The following is a 27,906-nucleotide window of genomic DNA, read 5'->3' as shown; positions in this document are numbered from 1 at the left end:
GCATTAATCTTCCTCAAACGTTTGCTAGAATTTACCAGGAAACCATCTGGTCCTGGGGTTTTTTTTGTTGAGAGATTTTTGATTACTGATTCAATCTCGTTACTTGTTATTGGACTATTCAGATTTTCTATTTCTTCATGATTCGGTCTTGATTGACTGTGTGTTTCAAGGAATTTATCCATTTTTTTCTGGGCTACCCAATTTGTTGGTGTGATTGTTCATAGCAGTCTCTTATGATCCATTGTGTTTTTGTGGCATCAGTGGTAATATCTCCTCTTTCACTTCTTTGATTTATTTGAGTCTGCACTGTTTTTTTCTTAGTTAGTCTAGCTAAAAGTTTCTCAATTCTGTTTATCTTTTTAAAAAACCAGCTCTTATTTTCATTAATCTCTTCTATTGTTTTCTGGCTCTATTTCATTTTTTTCCTGCTCTGGTCTTTGTTTTTCCTCCTTCTGCTAATTTTGGGTTTATTTTGTTTTTCTCTTTCTAGTTCATGAAGTGTAAAGTTAGTTTTTTTCTTCCCCCAGATCTTTCTTTTTCTTTCTTTCTTTTTTTTTGGTGAGGAAGATTAGCCCTGGGCTAACATCTGTTGCCAATCATCCTCTTTTTGCTGAGGACGAATGGCACTGGGATAACATCCTGCCCATCCTCTCTACTTTATATATGGGATGCTACTGCAGCATGGATTGATAAAGCAGTGCATAAGTCCATGCCTGGGATCTGAACCTATGAACCCTGGGCCACCAAAGCAGAGTACGAGCATTTAACCACTACACCACCAGGATGGCTCCCAGAGATCTTTCTTTTTCTTAATGTAGGCATTCAGAGCTATGAACATACCTCTTGGAACTGCTTTTGCTTCATCCCATATGTTTTGATATCTTGTGCTTCCATTTTTGTTTGTTCCATGACTTTTAAAAATTTCTCTTTTGATTTCCTCTTTGACCCATTGGTTGTTCCTTCCTCCTGGATTCACTTTGTTTATTCATAGAGTATAACTTAAATTATATCTCTTATAACAAAAGTGGTATATTCCCTCAGTGTTTTTCCTGAAAATGTCTTTATTTTATGCTCATTCTTTTTTTTTTTTTTGGTGAGGAAGATCAGCCCTGAGCTAACATCTGTGCTAATCCTCCTCTTTTTGCTGAGGTAGACCAGCTCTGAGCTAACATCTATTGCCAATCCTCCTCCTTTTTTTTCCCCAAAGCCCCAGTGGATAGTTCTATGTCATAGTTGCACACCCTTCTAGTTGCTGTATGTGGGACGCGGCCTCAGCATGCCCGGAGAAGTGGTGCATCGGTGCGCACCTGGGATCCGAACCTGGGCCGCCAGTAGCAGAGTGCGCGCACTTAACTGCTAAGCCATGGGGCCGGCCCTTTATGCTCATTCTTGAATGATAGTTTAGTGGAGTAGAATTTTCAGTTGATAATTAATTTCCCACTACACCTCAGGGTTAAGAAGGGCTCAGGCATGGTAGACAGCCATTCAATAGTATAGAATAGTTAGGATATGGAGGATGGAGTGAGAAGATTTACTCCCTAGAAGATAATATAAAATTTTATATACTAACTACAGGGCCTGGGTTTTCTAAAGGGACTTTTAGAATGTCTTCTAGACAATTATGATCAGGATTAAGCAAGGAGAAAGGCAATTTTCAAGTAAACATGCCTGAGAATTTCCTGCATTGATGAAATCTCAGTTTAAAGAACAACACCTGGCCTCATAAAGAATTATTACAAGTATATCTTCACCTGGTCCCTAAGGAAGCTGTAGTAGAAAATAGTGAAGAAAATCTTAAACCAGAACAAATACAGATAATTTCCAAAGGAACAATAATTATCATAGCAACAATGAAGACAAGAAGAGTGAAAAATATCTTCAAGGGAATGACTTATCAACAAAAAATTCTAAACACTGAACTGATATGGGGCAGCAAGAATACCAATCCTCAAGTCACATAGTTCTCTGGATAGGATCTCCCTAAGAAAGTGTGAAAACTGGTACAGAGCCTCCTCCAAATGCATGAGGCTCATTACAGGGTAAGTGCATGATATTGGGTAATAGTTTTCCATCTTTACTCTCATTCATTCAGCAAAGTGTTAGGATAGGCCTAAGTGTGCGAGACATTGTGCTATTAATTGTGCCCACAAGAGTGAACATAATAGATGGATGCATGGTTTCACAGAGTTTGTAATATACTCCTTCTTTCTGCCTCCCCAATATGCAGTGCCATATGGATCCTGGTTTGACCACATTCATGGCTGGATGTCCATGAAAGGGAAGGAGAACTTCCTGATACTGAGTTATGAAGAGCTGAAACGGGTAACTATGGTTCTTATGGTTAGCACACTTCCTCTCACCACCATCTTCACTTCCTCTAACTTCCCTCCATTCCTCTGTGTCTCTATTCCACCTTCTCAGTCAAAGTTTAGCCTTGTGAAGGGTCATTAGGAGTAAGAATAGCTCCCTGTCTTCATCGCCCTACTTATGGTTGACACTGCCCAAGTTCCATGCTCTCTTTCTTCATGTGTTCATCTTTGTTTCATCTTACAACATCTAAAGGTATTTTTTTCATGCTCTGAGACAGAGTACAATGTGTTATGCTCACACTGGCAAAGGGTCTAACATTTCTGGGGTAGGACACATTATGCTGCTGATAATCTAGTGGTGGGAGGGGACTGAGGAAGAAGATGGGACTAGGGGACACAAGTCTGGTTCCAGAAATGTGTCCAATTGCATGACATCCCAGATTGACTGAGAGAAGAAAAATGAAGTCATGAAATAAATCTGTGTAATTATTCTGACAGGCCAGTACTAGACTGAACAGTAATGGACAGGAAAAGGTATCATATGATGTTCAAAACCAGTAAGAGTGATTAAACCATTGGAAGATGAACTTTACTCATTAGTGGTATCCTGGAGAAGAGAGAAAATAGTGTAAACACAGGCTTTTGCTCTTGAGAAACATTACTTCCTATCATCTTCCTCTGGCTACTTCTGTCCAATTCTCTGTGACCTCCACATGAATAGCATTTTTACCAAGAAGATTTTGTAACAAGTTTACCTACCTCAGGTTATGTGCTTCCATACCTTCCAGTACCTATGCTTTCAAATCACAAAATGAACATTTATTGAGGTAATTTCTACAGTTGTGTATTCTCTGGTTAGATCATAATGAGGCCTCACAGGATAAATAAACATTTTAAAGCATTATAGCTCTAAGATGAAGGTCTATGACTTAAAGCAAAGTCTTTCTGGTTATAAAAGCCATTTTCTTATAATAACCTCCCAGGATCATGTGTCAAGTACTAATTATTGAGATAATATGTAACAAGATATTATGAAACTCTGTGTGTTATTCAAATGTTAGTTATAGAAAACTGTGTTAACTGATGGCACAGCAGAATTTGAAATCAATCCCTTCAATCTTTGTCAGGTTCTCCCTGAACCTCTTCTTGCTTAATCCTGATCATAATTGTCTAAAAGTCTTTCTAAAAGTCTCTTTAGAAAACCCAGGCCCTGTGTTTAGTGTTGAACTCCACTATGCTGGGAAATCCACGTGGATCCTGCATCTTTTACATCCTTTGTGCTCTTTCCTCTTTACCTTTCCCCCTTCTTCCTCCTAGTTGCATCCTACCAATCACTTCTCACTTTTCACGTTGTTCCTCTCTTCTTCCCACCTCTCCTTCTCCTCACATTGTTGTTTCTTCCTTCTCACACTCTTTTCAATGTTCTTCTCTTTCATATCCTCTCTCTCATTTTTTCTTCTAGGACACAAGAAGCACTGTAGAGAAGATCTGCCAATTCCTGGGCAAGAAATTAGAACCAGAAGAACTGAACTCACTCCTCAAGAATAGCTCTTTCCAGGTCATGAAAGAAAACAAGATGTCCAATTATTCCCTCCCGCATGGTCAGTATTTAGATGAGAAGAATGGATCATTTATGAGAAAAGGTAAAAGAAAATGCTCTGCCTTCAAAATGTATTATATACATGGAGGGCATTCTGGTGTTTACAGTAGGGCACTAACAGTTGGGACTAGGGAGTGTTTGAATTTATCAACTCTAACTGCTCATCACCCAGAGAACTTCTCAAATGCCCTTATCAGGGAATCTTTTTTCATAGTACTGATGTACTGCAGGGCTGCAGGCACTTGGATAAAGTTGATAAGACTGCAATGGTCATCTGACTTATGCGAGGTCATTCTGATTCTCTCTCCTTAGAATATGACATGGGGCATATCCATTCTACAAACACTGACCAGGTTAATTTGCTACTCCTGCCAACTTGTCCACTAGGATTAACCTGGAAAATGAGGACAGGATTGGGGATGGTCATGTTGTGCTACCCCACTGGTGATTTAGCATAGAGAAGTACCCTGAACAAAGAAATGTATAAAGAATTATTCAACTGAGAAAAGGAGAGAGGAGAGACTTTTCACTTAGCTGAGAGCTTGTCTTGCTGTCAGACATTGTATGACCCCCCGTGATGAAAGATTTATCGTGTCCATATCTTTGGGCTGAAGATGAATGAAGAATGTCTACTGCATGGAATAGGAGCTCATTTTCCTAAAATGTCATAGTTCAAATATATGCAGTATGGTGATCCCTGGAAGGAAGATAGTAAGTGATTCAAAAGACCTCAAGCAGGTGGTGACAGAGGGCAGAAGGCCTGGGGGCCACCAGACCAGTGAGCTAGGAGGTCAGAGTATCAACACAATGAGGCTTTCTCATTGCTTAAAATCTCATGGAATTTGCCCTTCTAGGTTTTGGATTTGCTTGGGACGTGTGATCCTTTTCTTCTTTCTGAGTTCTCCCCTTTGGAATGGGAATATCTATCCTAAGACTTTTCTATCATTGTATTTTGGAAGCAGATAACTTATTTGGTTTCAGAGGTCACAGCTGGGGTGGGGGGCAGAATCTTGCCTCAGGATGAATCCTACCTCGAGTCTCACCCGTGCCTGATTTACATGACATTTAGATGATTTTTGGATTTAGAGTTGATGTTGGAATGGGTTTAGACTTCTGGGCAGTTGGGATGAGGTGAAGGTCTTTTCATGAGAGAAAGACATAAAGTGGGAAGAGGAGGCCAGAGGGACAAGCATTAGAGGCTCAATTGTGTCTCCTCAAGATTCATGTGTTGAATTCCTAACCTAGTACCTCAGAATGTAACTGTATTTGGAGATAAGGTCTTTAAGGAGGTAATTAAGGCAAAATGAGGCTTTTAGGGTGGGCGTAAATCCATATGACTGGTGTCCTTATAAGAAGAGGAAGTTTGGACACACACATGCACATACACAAAGAGATCATGTGAAGGCGACCACCTACACGCCAAGGAGAGAAGCCTCCACAAGAAACCAATCCTGCTGACACCTGGATCCTGGACTCAAGCCACCAGACAGTGAGAAAATAAATAATTGTTGTTTAGGAAAAAAAAAGACTTCAAGCAATCCTAGTCTTTTGGCACTTTACTAAACTAGAAGTAAAGGGAATACCTAGCATAGAGAGATTGTCCATTCTTCAATTTCCTTTTATGCATCAGGGTACGGAAGAGTTTAAAATGTTATATTTATGTACAATGCTTGTGTGAAATGGCTAAAAGGACAAAAGGTGATTGTTTAAGAGAGAAAGGCAATGGGAATGAACAAAGCATATTTTTGGCAGAGACATAATAGAGTGGATTCAGTCGAATTTGGTGCATAACTCGGTGAGTACACCTACTATTTCTTCTTGTCTAGGATGACTCCTCCAGAAGGCAACCATATTGGATTTCAATATTTTCCAGTAACTCAGGGATTTTATTATATATTATAGAGATTTGAGAGGGATAGATATAATAACGATAATAATAGTTAACAACTACCATGTGATTATTATTGATCAGCAGATGATCTGACTCAACATGTAGTTTGTAAGTGAATCATCACAACAATCTCATGTAGTATTATTTTCGTCAGGAATGTGTGATACCTGATGCAGCTAATAAGACACTTTGAAATCCAGGTCACTGATGCTAGAGACTAAACTTACAACTACCATGCTTTACGACTTCACTATTCTAGGACAGAGTTTACTAGCAATGGATAGGTGGGTGAAAGAAAGAAATGGATGAAAAGGAATAATATCCAGCTTCTCTAACCCATGTCTGACCTGTGTCCTTTCTTTCATCTGGAGGCACATACAGGTCCAAGATTGATTTTAAAATTAATTATATCAATTATAATTAGATAATTAGTTATATAAATCATGATGTAATGAAAAGCCATATCAAATGTTGGCTGTTCCTTGTCAAGGGCTGTTCTGTTCGACCTACTTTTATGATGGTTGAGACAGCTTTCTGCTCAGGACACAAGAAAAATATTTTTTATTGCCCTTCGGTGTCTACACATAGTAACTGCACTTAGGAGAGTCCTGGCTGTTGAAGTCTCCATTACTGGTGACCTATCTGATTTTCAGATAAAAGCAATAGTTTTCTCTAATGAATTATGGTTATTATTATCCTTGATTATTTTTATGCTAAAGGATGATGTCTGGCATGGTTTAGATATTCTAAGACTTTTGTTGTTTAAACAGAAAGAAGACTGATTAAAAACATAATATAATAATTTATTAAAGAAGTTTGCTTTAAAGTATAATAATTAATGAGCTGGTGAAACTTTGTCCTATTATGACATATCTAAACATATTACAGATCAGAATATCAAAATCATTGCAATATAGCTGTTAATACTAGGACAGTAAACATCATAAGTATGGCCTGAAGCTCTAATGAACTTTATCCAAAACTTGAGATCATTCAACCACTATTATATATTAGTGCTTCACAGAGTTTTTTTAAAGGTGTCTTCACAACCAAGATGTTATGGACTGAATTGTGTCCCCCTGGCACATCCATATGTTGAAGCCCTAATATCCAGTGCTTCAGAATGTGACCATATTTGGAGATAGGCTCTTACAGAGGTAATTAAGTTAAAATGAGGTCACTAGAGTGGGATGTAATCCAATATGACTGGTGTCCTTATAAGAAGAGGAAATTTGGACATAGATGCATACATAGGGAAGACAATATGAAGACACAGGAAGAAGACTGTCATTTATAATCCAAGGAGAGAGGCCCAGAACAGCTCTTTCCTTGTGGCCTCAGAAGGAACCAACTTTGTCAACACCTTGATCTCTGGCTTCTGGTTTCCAGAACTGTAAGAAAATATATTTCCATTGTTAAGCCACTCAGTCTGTGGTACTTGTTACAAAGCCCTAGCAAACTAATACACAAGAGGTTGGGGAGATTTTTAAGAGAAAAGGACTAAGGAGAGACATAAACAGAAATTTACATCAGAAGTATTTGTAGGATTTTGAAAATGGGTACGATTTAGAACTTGAGGACCCTGCATGGAAAATTGGATTCTCTTATCTGGACTGATGTTTAAGAGGGGGCTGCCATATTGAATTTACAGAGACTTTGGTGCCTCAAGAGCATTTTCTGGTTTCCCAAAAGTCAGGAGTGTTATGGATGATACACGAGCCTAAGATATCAATGATAAAAATTGTTCTAATAATGAAGATAACGATTAACATGAGAGTAACAATGGATGTTTCTGGGGCACCAGTTTTTTATTAGACATTCTGTTACATTACTTCTATGCATAGAAGTTAATAGTATGTAATTTATATATATATATGCAATTTATATGTAATTATATATTATTCTGCTATATATTCATTTAATTAATGTATTAATTTAGTTAATATATTAATATAACACACAGGTATTCATGTATATGATATAGAAATATAATACGATTGTATAATTAAGAGTATGGCTTCTGATTGCAAAATCTATGGCTTCAAATCCACATCCATCACTTTCTAACTCTGTAACCTCCCCAAGTCTTTTTTCCTCATTTATAAAATGGAGATAATAATCGTAAATTCCTCATTCTATTAGTCATCCTTTTAACAAATATTTGAGTATGTATCTATGTATGTATCATATGTATCTATGACTCTTCGAAACACTAAGTCTTTGGCAAGTTAAAAAGAAAAGTTTGTGACTTTCTAAAACTTACATAAATTGGAGATGCCACACAACAAAGAAAATACATATAGCATCTCATACGTGATAAGTGTTTTGAAGCAAAATACAGCAATGATGGGGATTTACAGTTTAAATTGGGAGGTGAAAGAGAACCTCATTGAGAAGCTGCCTTGGAGTAAAGACATCAAAGAAGCAAATGAGCAAGATGCAGATGTATCTGAGAGAACAGCATTCCAGGAAGAAGGAACAGGAAATGCACATAGACCGAAGAGGGAAAACGTTTGAGGCAGAGTTGGAAGACTCAGCGTGATGGGGTAGAGTGAGCAAGTGGATGGTCATAGGAGATGGAGTCAGAGAAATGACAGGGGCCAAATCACCTGAAGCCATGTAGAACCCATAAGCACTTTCACTGAGTGAAACCAAAAGTCCTTGGAGAATTTGAGCAGGAAGGGACATGATCTGGCTTAGCTTCTCAAGCAATCAAGATGGCTGCCACTCTGAGAATAACTTATAATGGAGAAAATTCAAAAACAGAGAGACTAGTTAGAAGTCTAATACAATAATCCAGGTGAGACATGATGTTGACTTGGGCCAAGGTGGTAGAAATAGAGGTGGTGAGAAATGGCCAGATTCTGGATGTATCAGAAGATATAGCTGCAGTTTTGCTGATGAATTGTATAGAGGATGGGTTGAGAAAGAGGAGAATATAGGAAATCATTTCCAGGCAGACGGAAGGGTAAATGGGTATGATTTCCAGGCAGTATAGAGGCCCACCATTGAGCCATTGGTCATTCTTCTATATTAACTACAACTTCCATGTCAAGTGGACTGAAGGAATAGATCCAGGAGGAGATGTGTTGGGGTCTTGAGACCTACTCCAAGATCTGATCTGAGTCTCTATTTCATGTTTGTCAGGCATTTCTGGGGACTGGAAAAATCACTTCACAGCGGCCCAAGCTGAAGCCTTTGATAAAATATTCCAAGAGAAGATGGCGGATGTTCCTCGAGAGCTGTTCCCATGGGAATAATGTTCAAAAATTCTAGATTGTATTTGAATATTGATATTTGTTTTCCTGTCCTTGTACATGTGCATGAAGGAGGGTAATTGCAGAAAACCTGTATTTCACCCTGGGGTCTCGAGTGATCAAATCTTTGCATCTTTGAGGGCTTGATTGTTAAAAATTACCAGGGTACCACTAATTCATTATGAGCATCCCAGCTTTCAAAAAGTGTCTGTAATGTTTGATACAAACAGTATGATAAAGAAATGAGAAAAAAATAAAACAAATGATATAAGTATTGCCCAAAATTATGTCAGAATTTTTAAATAAAAATGAGATACAAAATTAAGAAGCAGTTCAGGCTCTTTTTCTTTCCATTGTCTGTAGCTCCACAATTTATTATTATTCTGACCTTCAGGTGTATAATTCCCAACTTTGTATTATTCCATTACTATGTAGTGTTTAATCATAAAGGATATATGGTGGAGTGACATCAGCATCATGGTGGAGTGAGTTATTCCCTTAGTCTCTCCCCTTTATGATACAACTAAATGGACATTCACAAACCAGCAGAGGATTCCCTGCAGAGCACAACAGGATGTCTGAGAGATCCATGCAGTTATACAACTGAAGGTGGGTGGACTGGATCCCTGGGAGGCAGTGGAAGTAGGTGTGTGCACCTCTCCCCCTCCCTGGAAGCAGTGAGCCAGGTCACAGATCCTCACACAGTGGCCAGCATGACTGTAAGAGGAGGCAGTGATAGTCCAGCCTGCACAAATGCTTTCAGAGTGCAGCCTGGCCTGAGAGAGCACCCATCATGCTGTGGTGGCCCTGCCAGTGAGAATCCTCTACAGTGAGTAGTGGCAGCTCAGCCCCCATGAAGGTGCCCGCTGACTGAGCACAGTGCAGGTGAGAGTGTGCCTGACCTGCTGAGAAGGTGTCCCCATCCACGGAGCACAGCAGCCTGCAGGACTCACTGAGTGGTGGGCTCATTCTTTACATGTGCAGTGCATGTGAGAAGGTGCCCTTCCCACTCAGAAGGTGGCCCCCCCCATGGAGCACAGCAGCCCACAAGATCCACTGAGTGGTTGCTCAGCCCCTGCATAGGTGCGCCTCCTGCCTAGTGTGCAGCAGCTCAGCCAGTCCCCTATCCAGCACAGAGGCCTCACCCATGGTGCCCAACCCACCTACCCAATGCAGAGGCCCTGCCCACATGAGAGCAACATGCAGAGTGGCTGTATCCAGCCCAGGCAAACACAGAGTAGCCCTACCCATGCAACTTCCAGTAGATGGGGCGGGATCAGAAAACACAGCTCCTGCTTCCCCCCAGCGGTGGCAGTGGAATCTGTGACCTGATACTGCCACAAATGCGCCGGCAAAGGATCACTTCATTAAACACCATGAAGAACTACAGTAACACTTCAGAGCAGAAGGAAAATGACAAGACTCCAGAAAGCAATCCTGAAGTCACAGAAATTTACAATCTAAGCGACAGAGAATTAAAAATAGCTGTCAGGAAGAAACTCAATGAGTTACAAGAAGATTCAGAAAGACAGCTTGAAAAACTCAGGAACAAAATTAATGAACAGAGGGAATACTACACCAAAGATATTGAAACTCTAAAGAAACCAACCAGAAATTCTGGATATGAATAAAACAATTAATGAGATAAAAAATAATCTAGAAACCATAAAAAATAGACTTGATGTTATGGAGGACAGAAATAGTGAATTCGAGGACAGAAATAAAGAAATGCTTCAGGTAGAGGAGGAGAAAGAACTAAGATTTAAAAAAAATGAAGAAATTCTTTGGAAATATCTGACTCAATTAGGAAAAGCAATATAAGGATTACAGATATTCCAGAGGGAGCAGAGAGGGAGAAAGGAGCTGAGAGCTTGCCCAAAGAAATAGTAGCTAGAATTCCCTAAACCTGGGGATGGAACTGGACTTATAAATATATGAAGCCAATAGAACTCCTAATTACGTCAATGCAAAATGACCTTCTCCAAGGCATATAATAGTAAAATTGAAAAGCCATGACAAAGAAAAAATATTAAGGGCAGACAGGCAGAAGAAAATTACCTACAGAAGAACCCCTATCAGGCTTTCAGTGAATTTCTCAGCAGAAACCTTACAGGCTAGGAGAGAATGGAATGATATATACAAAATCCTGAAAGACAAAAACTTTCAGCGAAGAGTACTCTATCCAGTGAAACCATCCTTCAGCTATGATGGAGAAATAAAAGCTTTTCCGGATAAACAAGAGCTGAGGGAGTTCATTGCCACTAGACCTCCCGTACAAGAAATGATGAAGGAAGCCCTCCTACCTGAAACAAAAAGGAAAAGGTTTTCAAAGCTTTGAGCAAGGAGATAAATGGACAGACAAAATCAGAAAATTGTAGCTCTCTGCCAGAACAGGTTAGCAAACCCTTAATTATAACATAAAAGGTAAAGGGAATCAAAGCATCAAAAATAACTATAAATACTTCAATTTAGTCACAAACTCATAACACAGAAAAGAATAATTTGTGCCAACATTATCTCTGAGGAAGAGGGAAGGGATGGAACCTGCTTAGGCTAATGAAGATAAGAGGCTATCAGAAAATGGACTATTTCATCTATGAGATCTTTTATACAAACCTCATGGCAAGCACTAAACAAAGAAGCAGAATAGAGCCACAAATCATAAATAAAGAGAAAACTGAGAAAACCATAACAGAAAACCACCAAACTGAAATGGCAGTCAGGAATACAAGGGAAGAGAAACAATGGAAATATAAAACAACTGGAAAACAGGAGATAAAATGGCAGTATTAAGACCTCCAATATCAACAATCACTCTAAATGTAAATGGATTTAATTCACCAATCAAAAGACACAGGGTGTCTGGATGGATTACAAAACAAGACCCAACACTATGCTGCCTTCAGGAAAAACATTTCAGTTCTAAAGACAAACAAAGGCTCAGAGTAAAGGGATGGAAGATGATACTCCAAGCAAATGGCAAGGAAAAGAAAGCAGGTGTTGCCTTACTTATATCAGACAAAGCAGAATTCAAGATCAAAAAGACAATGAGAGACAAAGAGGGGCAGCATATAACGATAAAAGAGACATTCTATCAAGAGGACATAACACTTATGAATATATATGTACCTAACATAGAAGCACCAAAGTATATAAAGCAACAGACCTAAAGGGCAAAATTGACAGCAACACAATAACAGTAGGGGACCTCAACACCCCACTTACATCAATGGCTAGATCACCGAGACAGAATGTCAACAAGGAAACAGTGGACATAATTGAAACACTAGGCCAAATGAACTTAATAGATGTGTATAGAACATTCCATCCAAAAACAGCAGAATGCACATTCTTCTCAAGTGCACGGGGAACATTCTCAAGAATAGACCATATGTAGGGAAACAAGGCAAACTTCAATAAATTTAAGAAGACTGAAATCATATCAAGCATCTTTTTCAACCACAATGCTATGAAACTAGAAATCAATGACAATAAAAAGGTTGGGAAAGGCAAAAATACATGGAGACTAAACAACATGCTACTGAACAACCATTGGATCAACGAAGAAATCAAAAGAGAAATAAAAATTACCTGGAGACAAATGAAAATGAAAATACAACATACCAAGCCTTATGAGATACAGCAGAAGTGGTTCTAAGAGGGAAATTTATAGCAATACAGGCCCACCTCAACAAATAAGAAAATCTCAAATAAGTAATCTTAAACTACACCTAAAAGAACTAGAAAAAGAAGAACAAACAAAGCCCAAAATCATCAGGAGGGAAATAATAAAAACTAGAGCAGAAATAAATGAAATAGAGACACAAAAAACAGTAGGAAGGATTAAAACAAGAGCTGGTTCTTTGATAAGATAAACAAAATTGACAAACCCTTAGCCAGACTCACTAATAAAATAAGAGAGAAGACTAAAATAAAATTAGAAATGAAAGAGGAGAAATTACAATGGACACCACAGAAATACAAAGGATTATAAGAGAATGTTATGAAAAGCTATCCACCAACAAATTGGATAACCTAGAAGAAATGGATAAATTCTTAGACTCATACAACCTCCCAAAACTGAATCAAGAAGAAATAGAGAACCTGAATAGACCAATCACAAGTGAAGAGATTAAAACAGTAATGAAAAACCTCCCAGAAACCAAAAGTCCAGGGCCAGTTGGCTTCACCAGAGAATTCTACAAAACATTCAAAGAAGATTTAATACCTCTCCTTCTCAAACTATTTCAAAGTACTGAGGAATATGGAATGTTTCCTAACACACTCTATGAAGCCAACATTACCCTGATACCAAAATCAGACAAGGCCAACATAAAGAAGGAAAATTACAGGCCAATATTGCTGAGCAATATGAACACATATGCAAATCCCTCAACAAAATATTGGCACACTGAATACAGCAATACATTGAGAGGATCATACACGATGATCAAGTGGGATTTATACCACGGACACAGGGATGGTTTAACATCCGAAATCAATCAATGAGATACACCACATTAACAAAATGAGGAATAAAAACAACATGATCATCTCAATAGATGTAGAGAAAGCATTTGACAAGATCCAACATCCATTTATGATAAGAACTCTCAATAAAATGGGTATAGACAGAATGTATCTCAATACAATAAAGGCCATATATTACAAACTTGCAGCTGACATCATATTCAACAGTGCAAAGCTGAAAGTGTTTCTTCTAAGATCAGGAGAAGACAGAGATGCCCACTCTCACCACTTTTATTCAACTTAATATCGGATGTCCTCGCCAGGGAATCAGACAGGAAAAAGAAATAAAAGGCATTGAAACTGAAAAGGAAGAAGTAAAACTGTCTCTATTTGCAGATGACATGTTATTATATATAGAAAACCCTAAAGACTCCATGAGAGTTAGATGTTAGAACTAATGTTAGAACTAATCAACAAATTCAGTCAAGTTGCAGGGTACAAAATTGATATACAAAAATCAGTTGAGGGGCCGGCCCGGTGGCGTAGTGGTTAAGTATGCACACTGACACACTGCTTGTCAAGCCATGCTGTGGTGGCATCCCATATAAAGTAGAGGAAGATGGGCACAGATGTTAGCCCAGGGCCAATCTTCCTCAGCAAAAAGAGGAGGATTGGCAACAGATATTAGCTCAGGGCTGATCTACCTCAAAAAAAAAAAAAATCAATGGAATATCTATCCACTAACAATGAACTGTCAGAAAGAGAAATTAAAGACAATCCCATTTACAGTTGCATCAAAAAGAATAAAATACCTAGGAATAAATTTAACCAAGAAGGTGAAAGATCTGCACACTGAAAGCTGTAAGACATTGGTGAAAGAACTTGAAGAAGACACAAATAAATGGAAATATATTCCATGCCCATGGATTGGAAGAGTTAATATTGTTATAAGGTCCATACTGTCCAAAGCAATGTACAGAGTCAATGCAATCCACATCAAAATGCCAATGGCATTTTTCACAGAAATAGGGAAAAGAATTCTAAAATTTGTCTGGAGCCTCAAAAGCCCTGAATAGCCAAAGCAATCTTGAGGAAGAAGAACAAAGCTGAAGGTAGTACAGTTCCTGATTTCAACTATATTAAAAAGCTATAGTAGTCACAACAGTATGGTATTGGCATAAAATCAGACACGTAGATCAATGGAACATAATAGCCCAAAAATAAACCCATGCATATATGGTCGAATAATTTATGAGCAAGAAGCCAAGATTATACATTGGAAAAAGACAGTCTCTTCAATAAATGGTGTTGGGAAAACTGGACAGCCACATGCCAAAGACCCCTATCTTACACCATACACAAACATTAATTCAAAATGGCCTGAAGACTTGGATGTAAGACCTGAGCCCACAACGTTCCTAGAAGACAACATAGAGGAAAAGATCCTTGCCATCAGTCTTGGCAATGATGTTTTGGATTTGACACCAAAAGCAAAGACAAGAAGAGCAAAAATAAACAAGTAAGACTACATCAAACTAAAAAGCTTCTGCACAGCAAAGGAAACCACCAACAAGATGAAAGGCAACCTCTGGAATGGGAGAAAATATTTGCAAATCATATATCTGACAAGAGGATGATATCCAAAATATATGAAGAACTCATACAACTCAATAACAACAACAAAAAACACGAACAATCCTGTTAAAAAATGAGCGGGGTGGCTGGCCCCGTGGCTTAGTGTTGAGTGCTCGCGCTCTGCTACTGGTGGCCCTGGTTCAGATCCCGGGCGCGCACCGATGCCCTGCTTGTCAGGCCGTGCTGAGGCCACGTCCCACATACAACAACTAGCAGGATGTGTAACTATGACATACAACTATCTACTGGGGCTTTGGGGGAGAAGGGGGAAAAAAAAGGAGGAGGATTTTCAGTAGATGTTAGCTTAGGGCCGGTCTTCCTCAGCAAAAAGAGGAGGATTGGCATGGATGTTAGCTCAGGGCTGATCATCTTCACAAAAAAAAAAAAAAAATGAGCAGAGGATCTGAACAGACATTGTTCCAAAGAAAACATACAAATGTCCAACAGGTACAAGAAAAGGTGCACAACATCACTAATCATCAGGGAAATGCAGATCAAAACCACAATGGGTTATCACCTCATACCTGTTAGGGTGCCTACAATCAAAAAAACTTAAAAATATAACAAATGTTTGTGTGAGTGTGGAGAAATTGGAACCTTTGTATACTGTTGGTGGGAACGAAAAATGGTGTAGCCCCTACGGGAAACAGTATGGAGTTATCTGAAAAAATTAAAAATAGAACTACTATATGATCCAGCAATCCCACTCCTGGGTATTTATCCAAAAGAAGTGAAATCCTGATCTCAAAGAGATATCTATACTCCACGTTCCATGCAGCATTTTTTACAATAGCTGAGACTTGGAAACAACTTAAATGTCCATCTACAAACGAATGGATAAAGAAAATATAGTATATACTAACAAGGGAGTATTACCGAGCATTAAAGAAGAAGGAAATTTTGCCATTTGCAACAACATGAATGAACCTGGAGGACATTATGCTAAGTGAAATATGCCAGACACAGAAGGACAAACACTGCATGATTCCACTTCTCTGAGGTATCTAAAATAGTCAAACTCATAGAAAGAGTAGAATGGTAGTTGCCTTGGGTCAGGGGGAGAGGGAAATGGGGAGTTGCTGTTCAATGGATATAAACTTTCAGTTATAAAAGATGAATAAGTTCTAGGGATTTGCTGTACAATATAGCCCCTATTATAGTGATAATACTGTACTGTGCATTTAAAAATTTGTTAAGAGGATAGATCTCATGTTAAGTGTTAATACAACAACAGAAAATTAACTAGTTAATTAATTCATTAAAAATAAGTAGAGATTTTCTCTTTTTAAAAAAAGAAAGAAAAGTCTCAAATCAATGACCTAAACTTTTACTTCAAGGAGGCAGAAAAAGAAGGGCAAGATAAACCCAAAGCAAGCAGACAGAATGAAATAATAAAGATAGGAATGGAAATCAACAAAATTGAAAACAGAAAAGCAATAGAGAAATCAATGAAACAAAAGGTGGTACTTTGAAAAAAATTTACTTATAAAACTCTATCAAGACTTATTGGGAGAGAGAAAAAAGAGACAGGTATCAACATTAGAAATGTAAGAGGAGAAATGACCAGACTGCACAGACATTTAAAAGATAATAAGGGAGTGCAATGAACAACTATGTACACAAATTCAACAATTTATATTCAATAGATCAATTCTTCAAAAAACACAAACTACCAAAAGTCACCCAAGATGAAACAGATAACATGAATAATCCTACAGCTAATAAAGAAATTGGACTCATAGTTTAATGTCTTCTGAAAAGGAAATCAACAGGCCTAGATGATTTCATCAGTGATTTCTACCAAGAACTTAAAGAAAAATAAGACCAATTCTACACATTTTGTTCCAGAATAGAGAAGAGGAGTAAACACCTCTCAACTCATTTTCTGATACCAGTATTATCCTGATACTAACAGCAGAAGACACTACACAGAAAGAAAACTACAGACCAATATCGTTTATAAACACAGGTACAGACATTGTCAACAAAATATTAGAAAATTGGAGTATTACAAAGAATAATAAGTCACGACTAAGTGGGATTTGTCCCAACAATGCAAAGCTGATTCAATATTCAGAAATCAATCAATGTAACCCACCATACCAGCCGAATAAGTAGAAAAATCATATAAGCATATCAACTGATGCATAAAAATTGTTTAACCAAATTCAACATACATTCTTGATAAAAATTTTCAGCAAACTAAGAATAGAAGGAACTTCCTGTCCCTAATAAGACATCTACAAACACTTACGACTAACATCCTACTTCATAGTGACAGACTGAATGCTTCCTCCTCAAGACTGGACACCAGGCAAGGATGTGTATGATCACCTCTCCTATTCACCCACATCCTGGAAGTCTGAGTCAATGCAATCAGGCAGGAAAAGGAAAGAAAAGCCACACGGTTTGGAAAAGTAGAATTAAAATTGTCCCTTTATGCAGACGTCATAGAATCTACAACACCACCAAAAAAACAAAAGCAAAAACAAAACAATAAAGCAAACTCCTAGAGCTAGCAAGTGGATTTAGCAAGATTGTAGAATATGAGATCCACACAAAAATTAATCGTGTTTCATTATAGTAGCAAAGTACAATTGGAAACTGAAATTTTAAAATATTGTTTATTATAGCTGCTCATATAAAGAAAACTTTGGCATAAATGAAATATGGACAGGATCTGTATGCTGATAACTACAAAATGCTGAATAAAGAAATCAAAGGGGCCGGCCCCATGGCGGACCAGTTAAGTGCTCGCGCTCCGCTGTTGGCGGCCAGTGTTTGGATCCCGGGCGCGCATTGATGCACCACTTGTCAGGCCATGCTGTGGCGGCGTCCTATATAAAGTGGAGGAAGATGGGCACGGATGTTAGCCCAGGGCCAGTCTTCCTCAGCAGAAATGGGAGGATTGGCATGGATGTTAGCTCAGAGCTGACCTTCCTCACGAAAAAAAAAAAAACAATGAAGAAGCTTTAAAAAAAAAATCAAAGAAGGTCCAAATATATGAAAAAACTACTACGTTTATGCTTAGGAAGACTCAATGTAGTAAAGATGTCCATTATCCCCAAATTCAGCTCAAGATTTAATCCAATCACAATCAAAATCCCAACAGTACTTTTTGAAAATCCCTATAGTACTTTTCGTAGGTATAGACAAGCTGAATTGTAAAATTTGTATGGAAAGGCAAAGGAACTAAAATAGCTCAATTTTGAAAAAGAAGATTAAGTTGGAGAAGTTATACTGGAGTTATACTCCCTGTGTTTAAGGTTTACTATGAAGCTACAGTAATCCATAAAATGTGACACAAACATAATGGAACAGAATAGAGAATCCTGAACTAGATCCACACAAACATGATCTATTGATTCTGAGCAAAGGTGCTAAACCAATTAAATGCAGAAAGGATATTCCTTTCAAAAATGGTGATATTACAAATAAATTGGACCTAAACTTCACACCTTATACAAAAGTTAGTTCAAAATGGACCATAAATCTAAATATAAAACAGAAAATTATAAAACTTTTAGGAAAAATATAAAATAAAATCTTCATAATTCAGGATTAGGCTCAGAGTTCCTAGAATTGACATCAAAAGCATGACTCATAAAAGAAAAGTGAGAAATCAGACTTCATAAAAATGTTTAAACTTTTGCTCTCAAAAGCCTGTTAAGAGAGTGAAAAGACAAATTACAGATGGGGAAAAAATATTTTTAGATAACACATCTGGCAAAGGAACTGCTCCAGAATAGATCAGAATATATAAAGAACTCTCAAAACTCAGCAGTAAGAAAACAACGAATTTTTTTTTATGAGCAAAAGATTTTAACAAACACTTCACCAAAAAGAATATAAAGATGGCAAATAAGCACATGAGAAGATGTTTACCATCATTATCCCTTAGGGAAATAAAAAATTAAAGCCATAATAAGACACCAGTACATACCTATGAGAATGGCTAAAAGGAAAATTATTCACATGACCTAGTACTGACAAGGATGGAAACAGCTGAATCTCTTACGCACTGCTGGTGTCTTAGTCCGTCCAGGCTGGTATAACAAAACAGCATAGACGGAGTGGCTCATAAACAACAGAAATTTATTTCTCACAGTTCTGGAGGCTGGAAGTCTGAGACGAGGTCCCAGTGTGGTCAGTGAGGTCCCTCTTGTGGGTGGCAGACTTCTGCTTGTATCTTAACAGGGTGGAAGGGGATGCTAACTTTCTGGGGTCTCTTTGATCAAGGCACTAATCCTATTCATGAGGGTTTTACCTCGCTCCCATGACCTAATCACCTCCCAAAGACCCCACCTCCTAAATGCCATCCCCTTGGGCCTTAGGTTTTCAACATAAGAATTTAGGGGGACACAAACATTCAGACCATAGCACTGGTAGAATTCAAAATTGTGAGTCACTCTGGAAAACAGGCAATTTCTTATAAAGTTTTTTCCTCTTTATAAATTGAGTTGCAGCAACATTTTTGAATCTGGCTTCCTTTACTGATCATTACGCCATGAGATGCATACTCACGATCAGTATTTCATTGGGTGAATACACCTGTTGACTTGAAAAGCTCCAAAACGATTTGGTTTGGGAATCGTCAAAAGAATTGCAATTTGGGATGTGCACGCTATGGCAAACCACAGGCAAATCCAGAGAACAAATGAGAGGATCTGCTCTTATAGAGAAAAAGGGGGAGTGGGGTGGGGCTGTTCTAAGCGAAATTCCATTGGGGGTAAGTAATAGTTCAGGGCAGCAACAGCTTCTCATTGGCTGAGCTGTGGCGTTTCTCATTGGCTGAGCTGTGGTATTTCTCACTGGCTGAGCTGCAGCATTTCTCATTAGCTGAGCTGTGGTGTTTCTCATTGGCTGAGCTGCAGTGTTTCTCATCGGCTGGTCTGTTGCCAGGTGGGGAGAGAAATCTTGCTTGAGTAGTAAAGTAGTTTTACTTCCTGTTCAAGACGCAAGGGTCTGTCTCTCCTGTTTGGTCTAACTGATGATGTGCGGTAGGGTGGGAGAGCTGCCTCCACAGGCCTTCACAGCTCCTATTTAGTTAAAGTTTCTCATTAATTTCCACACAAAAAACCTTATTTTATCCATGATGTTGTTGATGGGTGTTTGGGAAGTTTCTAGATTGGGTTCATGATCCTGGTTGCACCTGTGAATGAGTCTTTTTGTGTCTCTTGGTGAACATTTCTGTTGGGTAAACACCAAGGATTGGAATAGCTGGATCACAAAATTTGTGTGTCCACTGGGATTTAGTAGGTGCTGCCAAGTGTTTTCCAAGGGGGTTGTTCCAATTTAAATTCCCACCAGCCGTGGTTCCAAATCCCTGCACAATTAGCTTTTTTAAAAGCTGTTTGGTTTTAGTCTTAAATTACACTAATGGAAACAAATGTAATGTTGCCTCTGTGTCTTTTCCCTGCTTTTCTCCCACTGAACATGCAGCATCTCTCCCACAGACCCAAGGGCCCCAACTCCGGAGCAGTGCTGTGTTGGTGCCCCCTGGTGGCTGTGATGCATCACAACAGGTATGTAGACACTCCTCTCCCAGTCTCATGGGTGCCCCTGAATGAACCACATCTTTGATCTGACCCCACTATGTCTCTAGACTGCCCTAGTTTAGGGTCATTTCCTTCTCGGCATTTTATTAGGAGGAATTTCAGGTAAAGAGCCAAACAAAACTCTTTTTTTTTTTTTTGCAAGCAATATTACTGGCACATAGTGTATTCAATTACTATTAAAACAACAATGACCATTAAAAATATTTTTATGGCACTTATTTAGATGGATTTCTGTGAAAAGGACAATCAGATACAACAATTTTGAATTTTCTTTTAGTGAAACAAAGGCTTGGTGCGGTCTTAGTAATGACAGCGATATATTAACACTCTGAGTCCATCTGCTCCTCAGCAGAGATTTGGCTGACAGCAGTTCTCAAACTTTGCCATTTGGAATCCTCTGGGAGCTTTAAAACATACTGGTGGGATTGGTGACAACATGGATGGACATTGAGGGTATTATGCAAAGTGAAATAAGTCAGAGGGAGAAGGTCAAATACTGTATGATCTCCCTTATTATGTAGTAGGTAATAACAACAACAAGCAAACACATAGAGACAGAGATTGGATTGGTGGTTACCAGAGGGGAAGGGGGAGGGAGGAGGGCGAAAGGGATAAAACGGCACATGTGTGTGGTGATGGGTTGTAATCCGTATTTGGGTGGTGAACATGATGTAATCTATGCAGAAATAGAAGTATAATGATGTACACCTGAAATTTATACAATGTTATAAACCAATGTTACTGCGATAAACAAAAAATTAAAAAAAAAATAGTGGTGCTCAGGTCCCACCCTCAGAGACACTGCTTCATTGGCCTGGGGAATAGGAATGTTAACACTCCCAGAGGCTCTAATGGGTGGCAAAGTTTGAGAACTGTGATTTAGACCAGCGGCATCAGCATCACTTGGGAACTGAGAAATGCAAAGTCTCAGGCCCCACCCAGATGTAATGAATCGGAAACCAGGGATCTGGGATGACGCACGGTGTCGAAACCCAGAGGCCTCCCTGAGGTGAGCATCTTGCAGGGACCCAACAGGCCCTGGATGATTTGGAGTTTGGGAAAGTGAGGTGGCTTGTCTGGTTGGATGGAGGCTCTGGGGAGCAGATTCCAGGTTAAGACAGGTGAGGTGTCACAGGCCCCACCTTTCACTCTGGCCAGGCTGAGGAGCCAGCACACCTGGGTCTCAGTGATGACTCTGTCTCACTCACACAGTGCTCCATCCTCTGCACCACCCAGAGACTCAGTTTGTGGATGCTAGAAAATGGGTTACCTCTTCTATTTTCTCCAATAGCCATGTTTTCATCCTAGAAATGGAGCTCCATAGAAACTAAAACTAGAAACTGTGATCATACACCTGCCTATTCCTCCAGACCCCTGGAGAGTGGTTGAGTTCTTTGTGTCTTTTGTTCCACACTTTGTTCCCCCGGACAAGGGAACATCCTGTGTCTCTGTATCTGAATATATCCCATGCTGTTCCCTGGATATCTCAAAATGGATTTCCTCTTCACCTGTTGATTGAGGGACCCCATCTGTCCCTTCTGGCAAAAGGACCCCCACTCCCGGTCTCTCCAGATTTCTATTTGACTTCCTTCTCCCCTCTCTCCAATCTTTACAAGGCAAAGACACTTCTACCAGCACCACCTCCATCTCCACCCCAGAGCACCCAGAACAGAATTAAGCTTGAACTTTACCTATTTGTTGGAGGTACAATGAACTCTCTTCATATACACCCTGAGTCTTTTTCCTACATGCACAGTGGCTGAGTCTAAAAGCTTCACCTTCTCCAGAATAAAACACACAGTTGATTCTTGTCTTCCCCATGACGCCATGGATAGCAATAGATCTACAAGGATCACCATGGAAACCACCAAAGATGGATCACGATGGATCATAGGGATCACCATGAATCCCAACAGATCTCCATTGCTGACCATAGCTATATGATTGATAGTGCAATAGTTTTGTTTGTTTGATTTGTTAAAGGGAGGAAAATAAAAAAGAAATTCTTGCTCTGGCACTGCCAGGAGGACACAGATATGGGGAAGTTCCTAGACCTGCCCTCAGGAAGTCACTACCTCCCTCCTTCCTGAGCTGAGCAGGAAATCCAGATGCTGCCACTGGGGATGGTCAGGACACAGCCTGGGATTGTGAGGAGAGGTGGGTAGAGCTTCCTGGGTGATGGTGAAGATTCCCGATTCAGAAGGAAGTGGGGGAGCTAGGACTGTTTGGGTAAGAGGAGAAATGGAATTGAGAAGATGAGGAGGGGAGGAATCCTGTGCTACTTAATCTGTCACTTTCTATTCTGACAATCAGGGCAAATGCAAACTCTGTCTCCATTCCTTATAATATTAATCCATTTTCCATTCACTGTTGGCCCTTTGGTGCCTGGAGGTCCCCAGGGGCATCACCCTCACTCCCCACCTAGGGTGTGAGTCTGTTTTTTTTTAATTTATTTTTATTTTTTCCCCTTTTTCTCCCCAAAGCCCCAGTAGATAGTTGTATGTCGTAGCTGCACATCCTTCTAGTTGCTTATGTGGGACGCTGCCTCAGCATGGCCGGACAGGTGGTGCGTCGGTGGGCGCCCGGGATCTGAACCCCGGGCCGCCAGTCGGCAGTATCGGAGTGCGTGCACTTAACCGCTAAGCCACGGGGCGGGGCCCAGGGTGTGAGTCTGAATCTTCTCTCTTCTGCCTACCCCCAAGGAAGCCCACAGGGACTCGTCCACCTCATCTCCCTCTTCTGGAACAAACGGGAATTAGATTTTTCTCTGCCCTCCCCACAATGTCAGGGTCTGACTGGGGTGGGGTTCCAGTGTTTGTGTGTGTCCATCCCTACCAGGGTCTGTCAGATAGGCAGGAGGGGCTTTCTTTATATCCTGGCAGTCTGTCTCCTCCCTCCCCCCATCACTCCCCTCTAGAGCCTGTCACATGAGTGACCCCCTCCCAAATCTAATTATCTCTCTGCTCTGCTGAGGCTGGCCTGTCCTAAGAGGATTGGAGCATTTGCTAAATGGGACCAGGACAGGGTCAGAGAACCGGCTGTGGGGACACCCAGGGTCCAGGACGGCCACAAGGGGGCAGCAGAGGCAGCAGGAGACCGGAGTCAGAGGAGCAGAGAGAAGGGGTGAGGGGTCTCCTCCAGTGTTGGGGGCGTGGATACCAAAAGAGGGGACACACTCCCTGGCTCTGAGGAAACAGTGTTTACAAGATCACCATGAGCTTTATTAATGTTCAAAAGACCAAGCCCAAAACAATTTCCAGATAAGTTATTAGAATTAAAAAAAAGTGAGCCAGGTCTCTGGATGCAAAATAAGTATGTCAACTGAATCCTATATACAGGACAAAAAGATTTTTCTTTAAATTAAAAACACCATCTAAAAAGTCTGGCAATAATGTAGATGAAGTACTAGAAATAAATCTACAGAAAGACGTACATAAATCCTCTGTGGTTAAACAGTAACAGTTCCTGGAGAGTCTTTGTAAACAACCAAGTGAACGAATAAATAAGTAGTAGATTTAGATTGGAAAGCTCGGTGCATTCTAATAATTGTAGTAACACTCAGATCAGCGGGACACCGGATGGGCGCGCAGTGAACAAGCAAACGCCCCCCCCGCAGGTCGGATGAATGGAGGTACGTCCGCGCTCAGAGGAGTAACCAGCTCTCAAGACCAACCCGCCACCGCCTCCCGCACCCGCGAGGCCACCACGTGCGGGCCGACGACACCCTAGTCCCCTCTGGCCCCGTGGGATCTGCAAGACTTTTCGGGGACAGAATCTTCTATAAATCCTGTAACCTCCCAGGGCCCCAGTCGTTCTCATCCACAGTCTCATCCTCCTCTTGGTACCCAGACTGGGAGGGGGAGGGGGAGGAGGAGGAGGAGGAGGGTCCCTCCAGGGGGTCATGGGGTGAGAGGAGCACTGTGAAATCAGGGATTGCAATAGGGTCTGGAGAGAAGTCTAAGGCGTAGGGGTCGTGAGGCCAGGCTGGGGCCTGGGCTGGAGCAGCTGGGTTCTGCTGCTGGAAGATTCCCTTGGCGCTGGACGGCAGGGTGCTGCAGAAACCGGGGCCCTAGGGGTGTGGAGCCCGCAGGGGCAGGGGCCGGGGCTCCAGAATCATGGGCTTAGCAGTGGCTCCCAGGCCTCGCCGCCTGGGCAGTCGCTACAGTCCAGAGTCTTTGCCCAGAGGTTCTTGAACCACATCTGGGGGCACAGAGGGGACTGAGAGGATGTGTACAGTTTCAACATTGTTTCTTTCAAATTGGGTTTTAGATAATTCATTAGGTGATCTTAATTTTAGCTGACTGAAGCCCACAGAGACACGGTGGAAACCCAGATGTTTCCCTTAGTTCTCCTCAAGATTCCATACATTCGGTCGGCCCACTCCCTTTAGCTTGTTGTGTGAACAGGTGAAGCTGTGGCCCTTAGAGTCCTTGACTGGGAAATAGAAAGGTGGGGCCAATGAAATAACAATGCTATTCTGGATTTTCCATGTGGTGGATATGAGAGTTCTTTAACCCAGTCCCTAAAACCTGAAAGTGTTTAATGAATTCTCAGTACGTTAATGATTAAATGGCAAAGAGAACTAGATCCCGTAGTCCAGGTATAGTTTAATATAAATCCAGCCCCACATCTGTGTGAGTTTAAAGCACAGGAGAGAGAATTCTGCGTTTAATTCCTAAGAACAAAGATATTCCCTATATAACCAGAATAAAATAGAAATTAAGAAATTTAGGGGCCGGCCCCGTGGCTTAGCAGTTAAGTGTTCGCGCTTTGCTACTGGCGGCCCGGGTTTGGATCCTGGGCGCCCACTGACGCGCCACTTGTCCAGCCATGCTGAGGTGGCGTCCCACATACAGCAACTGAAGGATGTGCAACTATGACATACAACTATCTACTGGGGCTTTGGGGAGAAAAAGGGGAAAAAAAGGAGGAGGATTGGCAATAGATGTTAGCTCAGGGCCGGTCTTCCTCAGCAAAAAGAGGAGGATTGGCATGGATGTTAGCTCAGGGCTGATCTTCCTCACAAAAGAAAAAAAAAAAAAGGAAAGAAATTTAGCCTTGATGCAATATTATTGTCTAACCCAGACTGTAAATTCAAATGTGGCCAATTGTCCCAATAATGACAGCATTTTTGTGGTCCAGGGTCCAATCCAGGATTTAGTTTACCTGTTCCTTTAATCTAGAATGTAGCCTCAGCTTTACTTTCTTTTCTTAATAATTTGACAATTTGAATAGTACCGGCCAACTGTTTTATAGAATATCCCTCAAGTGGAGTTTATACGATGTGCACTCATGAATACCTTCAGACTGGAGTTCGTGTTTTAAATATGCCCACATAGAAATGGGGGAGAGTAAACGTGCAGTAGGGAAATATGACAAATGTTACCTCAGCTGAGTGATCAAGGTCAACATCAACAGTGATCATCACGTGGACAGTAAGTTCCCCGGAAATGTTGTGATGATAATGGTGTTTTACCTCCAGGATCTTCCTCCCCCAAACCCATAAACCCAGTCTAATCATGAGAAAACTATCTGGCAAACCCCAATAGAGGGACTTCTCTGAAATACCTGATCAGTGCCCCTCAAAACTGTCAACATCATCAAAAACAAAGTCTGAGAAAATGTCACAACCAAGAGGAGCCTGATGAGACCTGATTACTCGATGTGATGTGGTGTCTGGATGGGGTCCTGGAACAGAGAGAGGACATTAGGGAAAAACTAAGGAAACCTGAAGAAAAAATGGACTCTGGGAACTCTCTGCTATCTTTGCAATTTTCCAATACATCTAACACTGTTCTAAAAAATAAAGCTTATGAAAAGTATTTTAAAAATTTGCCCTCATTTCTACATCCTTGGTCTTGTTATTGAACTCCTGGCTCCCTTTCATGAATTCAACCTCAAAATAGCTCATAATGTTCTCTGAATGACTTCACAGTTGCTCAATATCATCAGCCTTGGAACTGACCATCTATCAGTTACAACATGTACTTTTCTTCATCAGCAGACACTTCTTCAACAAACCAGGAGAGATTAAAATCGTTTTATCTTTACTATAAATGCTGATCTCCCAGCAGCTGCCAAACCCCTAACAGTGACTACAGCTGAGACTCTAACACCAGGAACAAAGTGCTCATCACAATGTCAGACCAGTACGTGTGGCTTAAAGGGATACCTCTCCCTGCCTTGACTTTCATCCCTGAAGCCTTGAGAGAAGAGTGGGAGACGTTTGTGTTTAAGGATGAAGATGTCTTAATACTGACTTACCCCAAATCAGGTAAGGAAGCAGGATCAGATCCTGAGAAAGGCTGTGGCCATGTCCCTCATTCACTCAGTAGATGAGTGGAGTGCTTTCTATATGCCTGATAATGGACAATGCTCTGGGGGAATAGAGCTGTGGCCTGATGCCATTTACATTCAGAGAAAAGGCTTCAGCCAGGCACTTACACAGAAAGATGAGTGTCCAGAGGGGGTAATCTAATGTATTAGGGGAACCTAGAGGAGTGAATCCTAAGGCAGAGTGAGCTGTTTGTGTGAGGGAATAGAGGAGGGTGACCACTGAAGTCCTAATAGAAGAATTAGGAAAAAGGAGGTAATTATGTCAGATGATGGGTATGTTAATGAGCTTGATTGTGGTCATCATTTCACAATGTGTATATATATATCAAATCACTGCATTGTACACCTTAAATCTATACAATTTTTCTTTGTCAGTTACACCTCAATCAAACTGGGGAGGGGTGAATAAACACAGCTATCATAGCCAAAAAAAAGTAGAAGAAAAAGCCTTTAAAAAAGTAGAAGATGTATCCTCTAAAAAGAGATGAAAGAATGAATGAGAAACTATTTAGTGAAAAGGGATATTTTCAGGTAAATGTAGCAGCATGGACAATGGTCGGGAATTGGGACAGAGCCTGGCACATTCAAGGGACTGAAAGGATGAGGATCACGTTTCTATGAGGGGAGGGGGGTAGAGGGACTGCAACTGGGCTGAGGCTGAAGACATTGGAAGTGGTGAGGTGGTGAAAAGCCAAGAACAATGGGAGCAGGTTAAAAGGATTTAAGCAAATAGCCAAAAGGTGGAAGCAGCCTGAATGCCCATTGACAGATGGATGGATAAACAAAATATAGTATATACACATAATGGATTATTATTCAGCCCTAAAAAGGAATGGAGTTCTGATACACA

The 27,906-nt window shown here is 40.4% G+C and overlaps 2 protein-coding genes across 3 annotated transcripts in view; both read left to right on the top strand.

Annotated features, from left to right (window-relative positions):
* LOC101387423 (sulfotransferase 2A1-like) overlaps positions 1-9,364 on the top strand; it is a 72,151-nt gene extending 62,787 nt beyond the window's left edge. Inside the window, exons 5-7 of the mRNA XM_087421918.1 lie at positions 2,228-2,322; positions 3,772-3,952; positions 8,948-9,364. Of these exons, the coding sequence (XP_087278044.1) occupies positions 2,228-2,322; positions 3,772-3,952; positions 8,948-9,060 (389 nt within the window). The 3' untranslated portion in view covers positions 9,061-9,364. The remainder of the gene's footprint in view (positions 1-2,227; positions 2,323-3,771; positions 3,953-8,947) is intronic.
* A 17,494-nt stretch (positions 9,365-26,858) lies between these two features.
* The window catches only part of LOC147912834 (sulfotransferase 2A1-like), a 31,531-nt gene continuing 30,483 nt past the window's right edge, over positions 26,859-27,906 (top strand). For both annotated transcript variants that reach the window (XM_087421445.1, XM_087421446.1), the window contains exon 1: positions 26,859-26,994. In XM_087421445.1, the coding sequence (XP_087277571.1) occupies positions 26,859-26,994 (136 nt within the window). The remainder of the gene's footprint in view (positions 26,995-27,906) is intronic.

Source organism: Ceratotherium simum, chromosome 33 (assembly GCF_057802395.1).
Source record: "Ceratotherium simum simum isolate JZ-2026a chromosome 33, ASM5780239v1, whole genome shotgun sequence".
Classification (NCBI taxonomy): Eukaryota; Metazoa; Chordata; class Mammalia; order Perissodactyla; family Rhinocerotidae; genus Ceratotherium; species Ceratotherium simum.
The sequence above is the reverse complement of the archived record's forward strand: the minus strand, read 5'-3'. Positions and strand labels throughout refer to the sequence as shown.